The 18,161-nt window shown below is 34.8% G+C and overlaps 1 protein-coding gene across 4 annotated transcripts in view; it reads right to left on the reverse strand.

Annotated features, from left to right (window-relative positions):
- Window positions 1-18,161, reverse strand: part of LOC115875528 (protein phosphatase Slingshot) — a 278,168-nt gene that overhangs the window by 5,877 nt on the left and 254,130 nt on the right. For 3 of the 4 annotated variants that reach the window (XM_030891010.1, XM_030891011.1, XM_030891009.1), the window contains 3 exons: window positions 3,888-4,110; window positions 1,943-2,184; window positions 9-171 (listed from right to left, as the gene is read on the reverse strand). In XM_030891010.1, coding sequence (XP_030746870.1) covers window positions 9-171; window positions 1,943-2,184; window positions 3,888-4,110 — 628 coding nt within the window. Of the gene's footprint in view, window positions 1-8; window positions 172-1,942; window positions 2,185-3,887; window positions 4,111-12,462; window positions 13,127-18,161 lie in introns of those variants that run through there. The other variant, XM_030891012.1, reaches the window with a different exon arrangement.

The following is an 18,161-nucleotide window of genomic DNA, read 5'->3' on the forward strand; positions in this document are numbered from 1 at the left end:
ATGTTTACTTTGGAGCCTTCGTTCCTTGCTTTTGAAATGTACTTGAATGTGTCATCTAGATGTTTCAACAAGTCCGTTTTCTCGTCGTCATAAACTCGTACATTGCAGTATTTGAACGACCCAGGAAAAAAGTTGTCGATTTCCCTAGTAACGTTCAAAATGTGTCCGACGCTGAAAAATTAACAATCATAATATTGAAAATAAAAATGTTAAAACGTTGATTGAAAGAAATGGGAAGATACGCAGGCTAATGGGCGAATTCGTGACAAGGTTGATTTGATTTCCCCTTACGTCTCAAGTTCTGTAGTGTGGAGCCATCAATCGTTCTGCGACCAACGCATAAAACACTCATTTTTTCTAATTCGGCTAGCGAAAATATATCGAAAACGGTGTTAAACTGAAAGCGACAGTGTTGCCATATTAAAATGTGTAATATTATCTGTAATACGTTTGACAAAAATATCTTTGGATAAAAAAATCCGCGTTTATGTATTGAAAATATATTCCTGTTAAATATGGAATAAACAAGAAAAATACAAATTCTTTTATAGGTACTGAATATTTCGTATTTACCAGCATTTACCATAATATTTTGCATAGCTTGAAAAATTTTAAATGCAAGCTAGAAACACTTGCATTTTTGGTAAAAACAAGTGGAATTGGGTTGGAGTTCGACAGTGGTCGCGCTATTAGAATTCTGAATTCAAAAATAGATATCTCGAAATCTATTAGAAATAATTGATTGTACTTTTTTCAAAAACTCTTTATTTTTGCTGTATTTTCTTTGTAGAGTGTATGTGAAAATCTTTATCAATAACAAATTACACGATTGTTGAAAATTTTTATACTCTAAAAAAGTAAATGGAACCCATCCATTTACTTTTGTGTTGTTTACAATTTTTGAATGGAAAAAAACAATCTTATCGAATTTTTCTTATGTAAACCTATTGTAAAAGATTCTATCTTCAAAATAAAAAAAGTTTTAATATCTAAAGTGGTTCTTGAGTTATGGCGTGTTATGTGTTAAAAAGTTGAGTTTTTAAATTATCACGATTACTGACGTTTTCTCGTTATAAAAAAAATGACACCCTAACGATATCCTTATAATTCTATTTCAGATGCTCAGAAACATGTCTAATGATTTTATCTAGTTGTCTTTTCGAAAAAAAAGTCTTTTAAATAAGCTGTTTGCGATCGTGATTTTACTTTACCTGATAGGAAAAGGCGTACCGGCAACGCCGCAATAGCACACCGTCGCATTTGTCTCAATCCGACTTAATAAGATCCCTATGCGATTTACCTCCACACATGTAAATGCCGACCCAAAAGTAACAGTTACCAGCACGGTATTACGTTTTGATATTTTTCATTAATTTGGCAGATCTCTTTAAAAACATAGTTTTAGTAGTTGGGCCAACTTCACTGAGACAGGGCTCGTAATATTATATTAAATTGTTTAAGAAAATCCGTATTAACGTACTGTAGCCGAAATCCGTAAATCTACTGATTAATCCGTAGTTCTGGCAACGCTGTCTCCGAAAACCACCCACTCTGTCGACTGAAAGCAGAACTACGGTATAATATTCCAGTGCCTTCTATTAAAAGATCAGCCTACGGGCGAGATTTATGACGTCACGCTAGTTAGATATATGTCACAACCGACAAAATATGAAACGGAATCTAACTCAATATCTAAGTATGTACAGCTGATGAAGTAAACAAAAGTCCGCCCCCAGGCTGATCTTTTAATAGAAGGCACTGAGTATTCTTTATCCGCTGCGCCATAAACAACTATAAACGCGCAGCGGCGCCGGCTCGGAGGACAGGTTGACTAGCGGCGACGGTATCACCAGCTACATCTCGGACAGATCTTGTGCCACGAAATGGCCCATAAGGTTGCGCATCTTATTTCTTCAATCAACGGTTAAAGATAATCTCTTACCCATTTTTTCGTAACTCCTCGAAATTACTGGCATTCCATTCGGATCCCAGAAAAACGTGCTCAAAGATCTCCGTTGGTGCATCCATTTGACCTAAGATGACCAGCATCTCCTGGTCGATGAAGCTCTTGTACTCAGCCAGGTCCATGTCTAGTTGCTCTTCGAGTCGTGTACGAATAACTTTTGACGTTACTTCGTCCAAATCCACGGACATCATAATTTCTTTGAGTGTAGCTCGAATTACCTTAAAAATAAAACAGAAACTTCAATAACTAACCCAAATTATTCAAGAATAAAATTATTTAGGTTAGTACAATATGATCGAAAAAAACGGCGTCCGCGATAGCTAAGAAATGAAGATGGGTCATTTTATACAGGGTCCGGCAATAGTGCGTCGGATATCTGTAGCCCCTAGAATAAAAAACTTGAGAATTTTGTACAAAGTGCAAACTTAAAGTATCTACCAGGATGTATTTCAGGAAAATATTTTTTTAACTTCTATATGGTGATTAAAAAAATGTGAGTAGATCGGGATGTTTTTTTAAATGGAATTCCCTGTATATTATTGCATTTTTGGCTTCTTTTCAGATCACTTTACATAATTCTACAACCTTCCTTAAAAAACATTACAAATACAAGAACTGTGCTGAAATCAAAACTATATTAGGTATTTACTTTAGATGGTCTATACTGACTTTGCTATAAATATCCTAATCTTAAATCATACAGGATGTCCAAAATTCTACGCCAAAGTTTCTAAAATATAATATAATTTTACTTTGTTTTTTAAAATGGAACACCCTGTATATCATTTTGTATTAAATAGAGAGTTAAAAAATAAACATTTTTTGTATTTAAAGTATTTCGAAATTTTTAATGGTTTCGAAAATTTTAATGATATAGATACGCCCAGTATTATTTCATATGGCTCTTTCAACAGTAAAATACGAGAGAAAATAGATACGCCCAGTATTATTTCATATGGCTCTTTCAACAGTAAAATACGAGAGAAAACCCATTGGGTGACTTTGATAAAAATTTACTGTGGAAAATGCCATATGAAATATAAAACCGCGAATATCTGCGAAACCGTGAAAATTTTTGAAATACTGTAAATACAAAAAATGTTCATTTTTAATTCTCCATCTACTGAAAAAATAATATACAGGATGTTCCACTTAAAAAAACCAAAAAAAAATATTTTATATTTTAGAAGACACCTTGTATGATTTACGATTACCATATTTATAGCAAAGTAAGTAAATACCTAATATAGTTTTGATTTCACTTTCTTGAGCCACTCTATAAAAGTTATAATATTTTCCTGAAATACATCCTAATACATACTTACTGTAGGTTCGCACTTAAACAAAATTCACAAGTTTTTTTATTCTAATAGCTACAGATGTCCGACGCACTACTGCCGGACCATGTATGTAAAATTATATGGGGAATGACACCGATGTTCTTTTTTTCCAAGCCAATTGGACGCCCTTTTTATTTCGATCACACCGCTTTCATATCATTTTCCCGCGACTTTATATGCCAGAGTGCACTCCAGGGTAGTCAAAATATACCAGTAATAATCAATAAAAAGAAGGTTAAGATGTATTTTGTATATAACTGATCTAGCTAGGTTATGACTAGCCCTTGTAAATCATTGCTCCAATCACATTTTTTTTTAATTGTCAACATAAAATCATTTTAAAAATTAACTAAAGTCTGTCCAAGAAAAGAATATAGTTGCTTGTCTTTTTAATTCGCAGGTAAATTATATTTACCATACTTTTTTGAATTTCTTGACATACTTGAGTTGTAAAAGATTAATGATCAAGCGTTTTTTGACTTAAATAACAAAAAGGAAATTATGGAATTAGATTTGGCTTTGGAGGTCTACAAAGATTTAAGAAAATTCAAGAAAACTTCAACAAAGTCATGTAGACTTACTTTTTCCGTTTCTTCCCTCTCGGTAGGCCTCGCGCGTATCGAATCTGGCGATGGCGGCCTTCTGGACTCCAAGCAATCCATGGCGTGCCACTCATTGAGGCAGGACCGGTCAGAGGTAACGTGGTTTTCGTAATACTCCACCCAGGAATGCGTACCACCACCCTGGAAGTAGTTTCCTTCGCGAGCTTTGCCACTGATTTTGTGGAGAGTTTGAAGCGATGACCTGTAACAAAAACATTTATTATTAGCGACTTACTATATTAAATAGAGCTAACATTATACGCAAAAAAAACATAATTATATAATTAATTTTCACTTCTATTTAGATTGACAATTGAGAAGTTTCATAGTTTTTGTGTCAAGTATTTTATAAACTTTTTGACTTGTCTCTTTGTTGTTTTTGACTTGTCTTGTTTGTCGGCCTATATTTTTCGTAGATCTTTGTATTTATTTTTATATTGGCTTCTAGTGATAAAAATTATTCAGTAAATTTATTTCTTTTTGAAGAGATGAAACGAAAGATCCCCCATGAACCAATTCATTATCCCCTATACCATACGACGAAAAAAGGGCGATTATATTTGGCTTGGAAATGATGTCATTCGTAGGCCCAGAACTTTTTGGCGGCGCTGCAATAGCACTCATAAGAATGACCACAAAACAGTGGGTGGCCAACATTATCTCTAGAATAAAAAAAACCAAAATAAAATAAAACACTAAATCACCACAATACACCAAAACACTTTTACTTTTACACTGGACGCGCGTTTCGCTAACCATGTTAGCATCATCAGCAGATGATTATAAACTCATGGATATCTCAGTTTATAATCATCTGCTGATGTTGCTAATATGGTTAGCGAAACGCGCGTCCAGTGTAAAAGTGTTTTGGTGTATTGTGGTGATTTAGTGTTTTATTTTGCTGTGTAACACCAAAGGTTCCAACCCTCAACTGTTATCTCTAGAATGGTAAAGAAATTCACTCCACTAACTGGACCAGAACCGTTCTGCTTTCCAAGAGGAAACCAACTTAAAGCGGAAATCAAGAATTCAACTCAAGATTCTAGAAGAATCAATCCGTAACCTGCAAAAATAGTAATCCTTCATAGTTCTAAAGACACTCGAAAAAAATTCTCAGAACTTAAGACCGAGATAAATCAAAGATTTCCCTTGCTTTAACAATCTTTGGATTGTCACGGGGTTTCTAACAGGACACTGTCTCCTCAACGAACACCTCAGTAGATTGAAGCTGAGAAACAACGGTGAATGCAGATTCTGTGGGGAAAATGGAGACACACCAGAACACCTCATTACTGCATGAGTGCGCCAAGACGATAACCATTCGTGCCATTAACTTTGGTACGGCTGATGTTGGAGATGGAGAGCTGGCCTCTGTGGAGCCGTCTTAGATACTAGCTTTTGTCAAAGCCCTAAGACTGTATGATGAGTTATAGCTCGTTATAACTCACGAAAAGGGAACACGCAATAGATCTGTCTGTAAGGTCGCGGTGATTAACTTAACCCCCTCCTAAACATTCTACATTCTACATATATCAACAAATCGTTAATCAAAAATCATATAAAATCTATAGTAAGAATAAGTAGCTGTAGGATGGAATAAAATAAAATTTTGTCAAAGCACACAACATCCTTGAGAGATACAGAACATTGAACATTTTAGTTTACCTAAAAGTATAATAAAAAATCTCTTCCTAAACCTATTTTGCTCCTTTTTAGAATTGCTATAATTAATTATCACATTTCGATCATTACAGAAAATGCCTAGTTTTCACATTGAAGGCCGTTAACAATGCTTAGGTAGGATGCACAATAAATACATATGGCGATTATCGATTAATTAAATCTGTCTTGTTTGTGAACTTCCGGATGTTTACCACGCTCTTTCTCTGCGATGCAAATAAACCCAGAAAAGTCGTTTTTATTCACTAATAAAAATAGCAATGACAGAATTAGGAAGCGATTTGTGTAGATGTTTTGTCGTGGTCGAAGTATCGCAGAGGAAACCGCTACAACTGTTCATGAAGGCGATAGTGGTATAAATTATTTATAGCGGTCATTATAGGATTGCATCAGGAAAATCATCCAGCAGATGCATTAAATGAAAAGTATATTAAACTTATTATTATTTTCAAGGTAAAAATAAATTTATTCAAAAGTCATATGTTATAAAAAGCCTAACATTATACCACACGGCTATTGCATGGCATTTTATCAACAATATAAAACACTAATACACCAGAATACACCAAAACACTTTTAACATTGAACGAGCGTTTCGCTAGCCATGTTTGCTTGCTGAAGATTTGAATATACGTTTAGTGAGGTGTGTAAATAATCTCTTAGTGGGATTAATAAAAGTATATGGTTTAAGCCGGTCCTACAGGATGCGATGTGGCAAATTTTCATGTGTCCAACGTTGGAAGGTGTTTGACACATCGTATGGGACCGGCTTCAGCAAAACACGTTTCCAAAATTTAAAAAAAAAAAATAAAATGACGATGTAAACAGCGCTTGCATATGGAGCGGAGCGTCCGCGACAGACCGTCCGCGGCTTCGAGCAACTACCATGAGTTTATATTATATGAACAATTTCACGTGAGTCGCGTATGCTCCGTCCGGGTTAGTCCGGATGAGTTCGTCGACGGCTATCTTGAAAAAACACGAGGACATGCGGACGCTCCGCTCCATCTGAAAGCGCTGTTAAAAACGATCATAAATTTATCTTTGTTGTTTTTATTTTTTATTGTTTGTGGTTTGTTATTAGTCTTTTTTAGGATTTATGATTTCATTTAATGAGAATTAATATTTAAGAGAATAACTACATAAACGGCAAAGTTTTCAAAAATTTCAAAAAAACATCTAAACATACGTTCTCAATGAATAAAAAGATCCTATATTATTTATAATTCATAATAATCATTTAACATTTGTAATCAATTATCAATTAATTGATCAGAAATATTAAGTTATACTAGATATACCACATTGAAATATTGTTTGTTATTTATAATTGTTTTAATTCTTTCCAAACTACAACTCGGTGAACTAAATGAACTAAAACACTAGTCTTTTATACTATTCATTTTGCTGAACGAGATCGAAAGATGAAAATGTGAACTAAATTTCCCAGCTCTGATTATACACGAGAGTGATACCTAGATATACTGAGTGATAAATCTGTGGATAATCAATATCTGTACAGAAGTATAATAGTATAGACTGTCCGACGACAGAAAAGACCGTCGAAATGGTCTTTTCTGTCGAGAAGATGACATCCAAAAATTGACAGAAAAAAAATTTAAAAATTGTGATACCTGTCACTATTTTTGGACTTTGAACAGATCATAGCCAACAAACTCTGCTTGAAAAGACTTTTAGAAAACGCAACTAGAACAATTTGGAATAACTTAATACTAAAATACAAACAAGTCTGCAAAAGTGTCTGTAGTCTGTACAGTGTTGAAATGCTTATTTTTTCGAAAACAGATTCACCATTGTATTTATATAATTATAAAACTGTGCTAACGAAAAATATTTGATCTTGGTCGATTTTTAATATAGCCTTGGAATTTTAAACAATCTAAAGATACTGACTAGTCGAATTATGTACAAGACAACAAAATACCCTATTCTTTTATTTCCTTTTTGTACAATATAACGTCAATCTATTCTATATAATATATTTATTGGGCGATAACTTTCATTGTTCTATCTTTTCGGTATTATATCAATATTACCCAAGTTTTCCGCCGATTCACCTTCAAAAACTGGTGAGAGGCATTCAGTGGCGTAATAAATAAAACTGCAGGTTTATCTGCAACATTCCGTGTAACAAGGTGCGATTTCGACGGCGTTGCCACATTTAGAATAATTGTATTCTTGAAACATTAAGTGCAATTTATATGCTAGTTTTTTGTTTCAAGATCAGATTATGGTTTACAAATAAGAAGTTTAGCCATAAGATGACATGATTATAATTACAGTTGATTTAATGGAAAATCATTATACTGTACGATCGAAAAAAACGGCGTCCAGTTGGCTTGGGAACGAACATCGATGGCATTCCCCATATAATTTTACATATAAAATGACAGCAATCTTCATTTCATACCCATCGCTGACGCTGTTTTTTTTTCGATCATACGGTACTATCCCGAGAAGCACCAATCAAATTATAAAATCAAATGATATTAGATAAGGTTAGGTTGTTAAGGTTTGGGAGCCTGTTTGATTCCTCACTTGGAGGCATTGGGCCCATTGCGATACTCTGTATTATTATGCCTTCCTCTCATTCTTTCTTTGCGTTAAAGCACTTCCAGCCCCTTGCAAAGTTCCCAATGTCCCAATGACTTCTGCTGCTTACTCTAGTCTCTCCATAAAACAGTGCCCTAAAGTTTTAAAGCCTTGGTATTCCAGTGCCGGACAGTGGCACAGCAGGTGTTCAAATCACCAACATTCAAATTTCGAATCAATTTAATTCACATATTATGTAAATTCTCGAGATTTAAATCTTGTTTTATAATCAGAGGTTCGTATCCTAAAAAAGAATATGTTCAAATTTTTTAAATTGTCGAGAAAGAGAATAAAATTATCAGCCCAGGGTAGCTATAAAATCTATTCCAACTTGAAGGCTATTACTGTTTTATTGAACAATGGAAAATGGTTGGATCTTCGTTTAATGTCTATCATCAGTCGTTACCAAAGCGGCCTTGATTTTTATCAGAAATTTATGCTCGACGCTGGTAAAGTGTAGTTTAACCTATTACGAAACGGAAAAGATTGTTTAAACAATTCCGATAAAGTACGTCGGTTGATCGTTGACCTAAACAGAGAACATTTAAAGGTGCGCGTTTATACATACATTAATGTAAACAAAAATGATTTCCGTTTCGATAAACTATTGTTTCAATTTGAAAACAATAAACGCCATATGTTAGCTTAAATTGTCTATTTAATGACATTACATTTTCATTATTTACATCAGCTCGTTATCAGTTTAAATTATGTGCTAAAATGTTCGCACCTACCAGACACAACTTCATACCTTCCAGTTCCTGTAAAACAGATTCATCCAATGTTTAAACTGGGGATTTTTTCATTTAATACAATTCTGTCTTTCAGTTAATGATAGTTAACTTCATGGGAGACAGATATATACAGACGGCTCAAGAACGTCGGAAGGCGTAGGAGCTGGAATAGTAGTGCTGAATCAAGGAATCTCTTTCCACGTAAGCCTATCTAAGGATGTCACAATTTTACAGGCGGAAGTAACGGCAATCCACTGTTGTGTACAAGAACGTCATTCATAAAAGGTCAGTTTGGGCGAGCGTAGCAATGTTAGCCTCGATACAAGGGCACGAAGGTCAAAAGGGTATCGAAAAGGTAAATGAAATGGCCAAGCGAGGCTCATCAATGCCATTCGTAGGCCCAGAACTCTTCTGCGGAGCCGGCGTTGCAAAAGCAGTCACGAAAATGGCCACGGAACGATGGGTGGTCAACAAATCCCTAGAATGGTGGAGAAACTCATCAGGGCAGAGGGGCAAAAAAGTCCGTAGAACATTCACCAAAATTCACGACAAACCTGATAAGCAAAGACAACACAGTCATAGATATAGCGGGTACCAGGCATTGTAAGCTGAAAAGGCATCTAAAGCTAATGGGAATGAAGTAAGAAGAAACGACACAACATATTTTCTGTTCGTGTGACAGCCTGGCAAATGTGCGGATCTTGGTAATAGGCAAAGGCAATGATAGGTCATTGACAGAGAGCTACATGGAGGGTTCACTCTCCAAATTGCTAGACCGCAGTGGATCAGGTCAATAACCACCTCGAAGAATATATCTTAAGTACCTACAGAATGTAGAATACATTTGACTTTATGTTTCTTTTTGTCTAAGAGCATTGGCCATCTACTAGTAGCTAGAATATAAAATGTAATAAAAAAAACAACCATGAATGTTATATATACTGCTACAAACTGTTCAAACTTAAAATAATGAGATGAATATACAGAATGGTCTATCGACAAGTGAGTAAAAAAAAGCAGAAAAGACATTTTCAGAATATAAAAATTGTCGCGTAAACTCAAATCTTCCAATTGTATTTTAACTTGCACCAGTTGGAGTTTAAACTTAGACTGCAGAAAGTAGTAATGATTTCAGTTTTTTTAATTGCAATCGGATAATAAAAGTTACCATTGGAGATATCCATGAACTGAATATTGGTTTATCACTTCTAATATACAATCTATGTTTACAAAACATGTTATTATCATGTAGGAAATCAAAAATCTGGTTACTTTTAATCACTAAATGTATATTTCATTTGATATAGCATTACTTTAATGCACTATATTTCTTAACATGTAACACAACAATTTTTACATTCCTTTGACGTCTACGTATATTAAACTCAAATCTCTTAATTATGAACTCAATAATATCCTATTAACTTTCATATTGATGATTTAGAGTGTGTTCTCAATTATCGAATACACATTTATTATATTACGCGCCAATAAATTAATATATTCAAATGTGACGTAAAAATCAAATACGATCCCCTCGTCGAATTTCAAAAGGTCAGATATTTCGATCTAAGCTCACATAAGTTACACATGAAAAATTTTGAGGAACCTTTGACGTTTAATTGTCCGTGAATGACGAAAGGGTGTTTATAGAACATCGATCGATAATTACAATCGATAGATAATTAGTTAATTTACGAAATTTCAGGTTGATATAGCAAGTAAAGAAGCTATTTTAAGAAAATGATGGTGTCATAAGGCGATGGGGGAATTGCTTAGCATTGAAGCCAGTCAGCGTGACCAGTAAAGTCAGAACCTCCTTGAATACTCATACCACAAAACCTAAAGAGCTAATTTGAACGAATTTTCTTTGCGTGTAACACAAGTTTCCGTAGAATATTTGCCAAAATTCTGGGCAGACCTACAGTCAAAGAAGTCAAGACCTACAGAAAGACAGTCAAAGCTCTAGTGGATCTATACTAACAGGGTATTGTAATTAAAATAGGCTAATGGTATGTGCAGCTATGTGCAGGTTCTATCAATCTAAAGAAGAAACGACAGAACACATTTTATGTAGGGAAGGATAGGCCATTGACAGAAAGCTATATGGAGGGTTCAGTCTCCAAGTTGCTACACTTTTTGATAAGTATAACTTACTGGAGAATGTAACTTAAGGACAAGAAGAGTGCCATATATGATTGTTTATAATAACATATAAATCCAAAGGATGTTATTCTTTGAACGTCGCTTGTCGGAACCGCCCCTTTACGACAGTCTAGTTTATAGTGATTAAAAGCGGCCTAAGTATTCTAGGAGGTATTGGCGAAATCGAGCGACTCATGAAATGCGGGTACATTCAATCAAATAATGTACCGCTATTTTTTGCATTTACCGGAAAACATCAAACAATGTCAGTATTTTTTTATATTCGAGTTTATTAATATTCATATATCCATGTTATAAATTTTACTTCATGTTGCAAAGTATATATCATTAACTGAGTTGAGTATTTAAGTAAAGACCAATTAAGACCTACGTCATACGTCTATTTGCATTGGCAGAATCTGAGCCCAGCTTTTTTACATAAAGCTCTGCCTACACATAATGTTTTACTAAAGTCTATTTGGTTATGTCCAGCAAATTTCGTTCCATTGAGCGTTGTGCGACTTGCAGTTTCCTTATAAAATGTCCGTTTTAAGTATCCAGGTTTCGCATTCATATAGGTTATGACGAGCAGTACACATTGGTCAAATGTGTTCTTCTTTAGATAAAGTAGAATTCTAAATTTGAAATATGATTGAGTTTCCTTCATAAGTACTCCATGCTAACTTAATTCTTCGGTTGATTTCTGGTAGTAGAGATCCCGAGCTGTGTATTAGTTGTCCCAAATATATGTATTCTTCTATTATTTCCAGTTTTATGTTATTTATTAGAAAATCTTTCCTGTCTACTAGTTCGTTGCACATTACTTTAGTTTTTGCTAAATTCATTTTGAGACCCACTTTATTTCTGGCTGTATTTAGTTCATTGAGTTGTGCTTGTAGGTCTTCAGGACTATTGACTATGTCATCAACGAATCTTAGATAGTTAAGGTTAAGATATTCGCCATCTATTTTAATCCTGCGTTGGTCCAGTCGAGTTGACGGAAGATTTTTTCTAGTGTTGCTGTAAACGGATTTGGGGATATCGCGTACTCCTTTACTCCTGTCGTATTCCTTTACCAGTTGGGAACTCTGGTGTTATATCATTACTCTTGCTTTGGCTTTTTTGTATATATTGGCGAGAGTTTTATAAGGCCTGTCGATATCTTGTTTCGCTAGGGCTTCTATTATTGCCTTAGGATATATCGAATCGAAAAATCAAAGTCTATAAAGGCTCTCTATCTCTATAGACGGACTTTTTTCGTAGAAAACCATAGACTTCACTTAACATGTTAACGATATAGTAATGTTTAACTAAAATTTTCCATGATTATAAATAACTACACACAGTATAATTATCAATCTAGTATCTACTTTCCTACTCACCTGTCTTCATTCCATATTATCGAAGCGGTTTTATCAGTGAACTTCCTCGTTCGATGAACCACCATTATCACAACAGCAAATAATCGCAAAGTAAAAACAAAAAAGCTTTAACACGTACACAACAATTGCATAAATTAATCAGTTAAAATATAAGACACTGCATCGAATACTTCCGAACAACAGCCGAACGTTCGCGATCGTACTTCGTCAAACGCGATTGAACAGTTGACCATTTACGTCCGCCACCAACCTGTCTTATTAGGTAAGGTGAACGAGTGACGACGAATAAAAAATCCTTTTTTATGGGGAAATACGCGGTAGTACTGCGTAGATTAGTTAAGAAAAAAAAAGAAAGTAGGGTAGTTTAAGTTATTGTGCGAAATGATGTTTGTAAAGTACTCAGTGGAAAACACACAAAACTGGCGCTAAAGCGAAAGGGACGAAGAGAGCTAGGGATCGGTCGAAAATCCGTTACACTTTTCGCGTAATGACCAGACCGTAACCGGGAGCTTCTTGCGCGTCACTTGCAAAAGCACGCCGAAAAGAAGAAAAAAATCGATCTCAATTCCTATTATGAACGTCGAAGGGAGACATAGCAGAAACGAGAGACGGTGATAATAAGCGGAACGCTGTTCGTTCTTCGCGATTTTCTCGTAGACTGATCGAGAGAAACGAGCACTGGGTACGTAGGAAAACACGCAAAGGAACCGACTATGAAAAGCACTGCCCACGGTGTTCGTCCGTATTTGGATATGCACGGGGCGGTTGTTCTGGCGCGAACGCGACTAGGCACCTCGCATATGGAGCTCGGTTCTGGGTCTTTTCGAGGATTCGGCCTGAAAATGACGACGGTGGCTGGGACCGTACAAGGTATCACTTCGATGAGCAATTTTATCGAGTCTTTTGAAACAGAAGCAAATGTAGAGTAACCATATTTAAAAGAAGTCAAATTAGATATTCTAATTTCTCTTCGGTTTAATTTCATTCTTAATTATGTGTTTTTTAGGTACAACATCCAACTTCCTTATTCTTCCGACTACCTCTGTATTGCATGCCTCTGCATAACAATATTTTCAACAGTTTCTACTGATACTCTATTAATAGAACTAATAGAATATATTTGAGTTTATATTTGGAATAGGAGATAATTCTCCAGTTAAGCATTTTAACCTGTCTATCGTCATCATCATCATCATTTTCAGCTTATTCAATCATTTCCAGTTATGTGTAGCCTCCCGCGCATATTTAGATAATCTCTTATCTCTTTGTAATTAGGCCCATTGTTGTCTATTGTTGGCTGTGCGGGCCCAAGTTATCCCTGCTAATTTCCTAATATCATGGTCCCATCTCAGGTTCGGTCTTCTTCTAGGTTTCTTCATTCCTCGTGGGAACCATGCTGTAATTTTTTAATTTATTTGCGGAAGAAACTCAATCATATTTAAATCTGGAATGTCACTCTATCTAAAGAAGAAAACATTCGACCAATGTGTACTACCAGTCATGACCTATGCATGCGAAACCTGGTCACTTAAAACGGACATCATAGGGAAACTGCAGGTCGCACAACGGTCAATGGATCGAAATATGCTGGGAAAAACCAAGAGTGAGCGTAAAACAACAGAGTGGATACGACAAAAGACCCAGGTAATAAATGTCATCCACGAAGTCGAATCTCTCAAATGACAGTGGGTAGCACACCCGGGAAGAAGAATGGACAACAGATGGACTACAAAAATTACAGCATGGAACCTGTCTATATCTATCCTTTAATGATATCACACTGGAAGTAGAAGATGAATACAATTTTTTTTGGTCAGTTGATGCACGACTCTGGTTAGGAGTGGAGAGTGTTCAGTCGGAATTGCATGATTTTCAGATTAGAATGCAACTTGGTCTAAAGAAAAAGGCTTTCAATCAATAGATATCAGCGTTAATTGAAGAAAAAAAGATATGCAACCACAATGTGCGAATTCCCGACACAAAAGAAGACCGAGATTACGCAGCGCCAAGCAAAATCTCGGACATCTCCATGGCAACGATGCACAGTGATGCAGAAATTCCTAATAGCGGCAAAAAAATAAGACTCTCGCATGATTTTTTTCTAGTTGTAAACTGTTCGATATCGCGGACATATTTGAATGAACCCTACATTAAATCCTTAAAACAATCGATAGATTTTTTTATGCCCAAAGATTTTTTTTGAGCAAAAAGGTTTTATTTCTCAACATAATCTCCTTTTATCTCGATACATTTAGTCCAGTGTTATTCTAATTTTGTTATTCCTTCCCCCAAATAGTAGGTTAGGTTAGGTTAGGTTTTCTTAAAATTTCTTATACCGTCCAGCCATTTCAAGTTTGTAAACAAAAATTAGGGGGCAAAATCTGGGGAGCACAGCCCAATTTATGGATTTTTACCACGGTGACTATACACGTTTGAACGTTTTGGTCTGTGATGTATTGTGATGGATCCATATTTTGTCCACAATAACAAAACGGCATAAAAACTCATTCAGATTGCGGCTAAACATTCCCTCTAAGTGGCAACACGGTTGAGCTTATGGTCGAGTATGACGTGTGTGTGCACACAGTGACGGCACCCATCGCACATATAAGTTTTCATGTCCAAATATTCATGTAAGATACGATTTGATCACTTGTGTTGGTACGACTTCAACGGAACTCGGTAAACCATTTATTAATCATTGAAACTGATGGTGCAGAGTCTATATAGAATTTATCCTTTACTTGGTTTCGGTGATGTATTTTTAAGCAAAAGTAATGATTAATCGGTACGCGAAATTCAGTTTTTTTCTATTTTGGTTAAAATTTAAAAGATTTTCTGCGTTCAATATCTATTAGACACAAACTAAATAACATATATGATCATCATCATCATCATCATCACCATCTTCATCATTTAACTTATCCCGTCCACTGCTGAACAAAAGCCTCCCTTAACTTTAGCCATTTCTCTCTATTTTGTGCCACTTGAATCTAGTTTCCAGCGACTCTCTTAATATCATCTGTCCATCGACTAGGAGGTCGTCCTCTGCTTCTATAGGCCTCGTGTCTTGGTCTCCATTCCACAAGTCTCTTTGTCCACCGTCCATCTGTTACCCTAGCCACATGTCCTGCCCAATTCCATTTAAGATGTAAGACAGATATCATCGGTGATAGCCTTTGAATAAGAAGACTAAGGAAGGAGCATAATGCTATCCATGTATTCATGCATGGTGGGCGGAAAAAGCGCCATAAAAGCACTCTAGGGTGGGGATCCTTGACAGTTCTGTTTGACGATGCATTTGACACATTTGAATTTGATTTGAAATTTTGTGGATTTGTCAGTCTTTACGGAGCTTATTTTATGTTATTTATTATTTATTCTACTACTGATAGTTGTATAAAGGTAGTAAATCTAGATGGAAATTGTCGCAGAACTTAAATTAATAGTGACACTATCGCGATTTATCGAAAAAGATTCTAAAATAGTTGGTTGTGTAGCGTGCGGTAGATCTCGGCAAAAATTGAGTGAAATAATGGAACAACTTTTCGCTAGTAAGTGACTATATAATATACATACGTGTAGTAAACCGATCATTTATGAAATTCACTTAAATTAACTAAATTATATATTTCTCTTGCATTTTAGCTTTTATTTATTACTTGTCAAAGATTAGATGTCAAAGAATTTAGATACGTTAATTTGACTTACTTGCTTCAGTAGCGTATCGGATGTTTGTGGTAATAAATACTTATTATAACTTATCTATTTTTATTAGAATTATATATTTTTATAACAATTTTAATAACTACCAACATTTATTCACAACGTAAAATAAAACAACAAATTATTGAGTCTAACCCACGTCTACCCTACATCATAGTTTTACATTTTTTAAATAAAATTAGAACGACACTGATAAACCGGAATTTAAGTCGGCCATATTTCAGGTCCATCGCGGTGTACCTAAGATTTTTGATATGCTCCTTCCTTAGTCTTCTTATTCAATGGTGATAGCTCACAAATATGATAGTAGTTTATTAATAGATGACAGTTGACAGAAGCAATGTTGTATTTAAAATAACCACTGACTTATCAACATGCCCTCGTATATTTCAAAAAACGAAAACTTAAACTGAAATTTATCTAATTTTCCGCCGTCATTGATATCTCTATAAAATATTGTACGGGTTTAGTCAGTTTTCACCAGCTTTCTTTCATAAAAACGCTAGATTAATTGTTAAAGGAAATTTATCAATGAAAAGTAAAAGTTGTCCGTAATTGTTGCTAACGGTACAGAGTGAGATAATATTGAGCGCGCCGACCGCGTCAGTTGAACGACCATAACGGCAGATAGGTTTTCGTGTGCGGATTTCTCGATGGACTTTCATTAGGCATTAAATAACTAGGCACGAATGTTAATTCTAAATAATTTCATTAGTGAAATTATACGATTAAAAGTCATTTTATGCCTCATAAGGTTTAGGAAATCAAAACCGTTCACGATCCTGTAACGGACGATTAGAAGCGGTGTATACTCTATTCTTCAGGAAAATATCCATATTTATGGTCCAATTTATTTCGTAATATGACTATCGATATTTAATGGATATTTCTAATTAGCCACAGTAAATTATTTATTTTAATTTATCGCTTCGCGTATACTATAAAGTTGTATAATGGATCTTGTAGAATAAATTTTAATTATTTTATTATTTATTTAAATTGAGTATGAAATTGATTCTGTAAATTTAAAAGACGAGATTAGTAAATTTGAAAGTATAATTAACTGTTTTAATAATCTTAATTGTAAATAATACTTATTTGCATCCTGGTTTTTATTAAACTGTCTTTATTTTCTCTGTTTACTACTTATTACACATACAACTGATCATGTCAACATGTCAAAAAGCAGAATATGTATCTGTAACTATTTCATTTAAAGATTAAACATTTATTTATTTTTTTTTTGTAGGGATACATTAAACTGCTACACTTTTGCAGAATGCTATGATTAAATGCCGATATAACCGCAACTATACCAAATAGTATCTCTAAATAGATAATTTGATAATGGCGTAATGTTCTCTAAAGCGTTATTACCACATTGGGATGTTCATTTGATCGTTTGATAATTTTAAACTTCTGGCATTAGGAGAGTAATTAAACACTGATTTACCACATTACACCATGTTAGCAACATCAGCAGATGATTATACCGGGTGGTGCATCGTCGTTGGAAACAGGAAATCCCATGCAAATTTTGAACTGTCCAAATATTGGCTCCCCTATTAATTCCACCACTAAGTCGTAAATAGATTTTTAAAGGTCTACTTATGCTGAATACACGTACCAAAATTGATCAATTTTGGACAAGCCGATTTTAAGTAATTTAAGAAACAGTGCATCTATTTTTAAATTAAAACTGAACAGGCAACAACTGGGGTATTTGCACCCCAAAAAATGTTTTCAACCGTTATCAAACCCTCTTTGGTAAAAGATAGTTTGCAGTAATTGTAGTAATGATAACATATTAAAACTAACTTTAATTTTGTATTCTACCAGCTTCACATAAATGCTACTAGCTTCACATACACGCTCAACCTAATGCTAATTTAATTAGATCACATGTTAATAACATAAATTAGGTATCAAACAGTGTTGCCAGAAATTTTCGAACGGATTTCTTCAACGGAGCT

The sequence above is a fragment of the Sitophilus oryzae genome, unplaced genomic scaffold (assembly GCF_002938485.1).
Source record: "Sitophilus oryzae breed Bouriz unplaced genomic scaffold, Soryzae_2.0 scaffold_1389_pilon_pilon, whole genome shotgun sequence".
Taxonomy (NCBI): Eukaryota; Metazoa; Arthropoda; class Insecta; order Coleoptera; family Curculionidae; genus Sitophilus; species Sitophilus oryzae.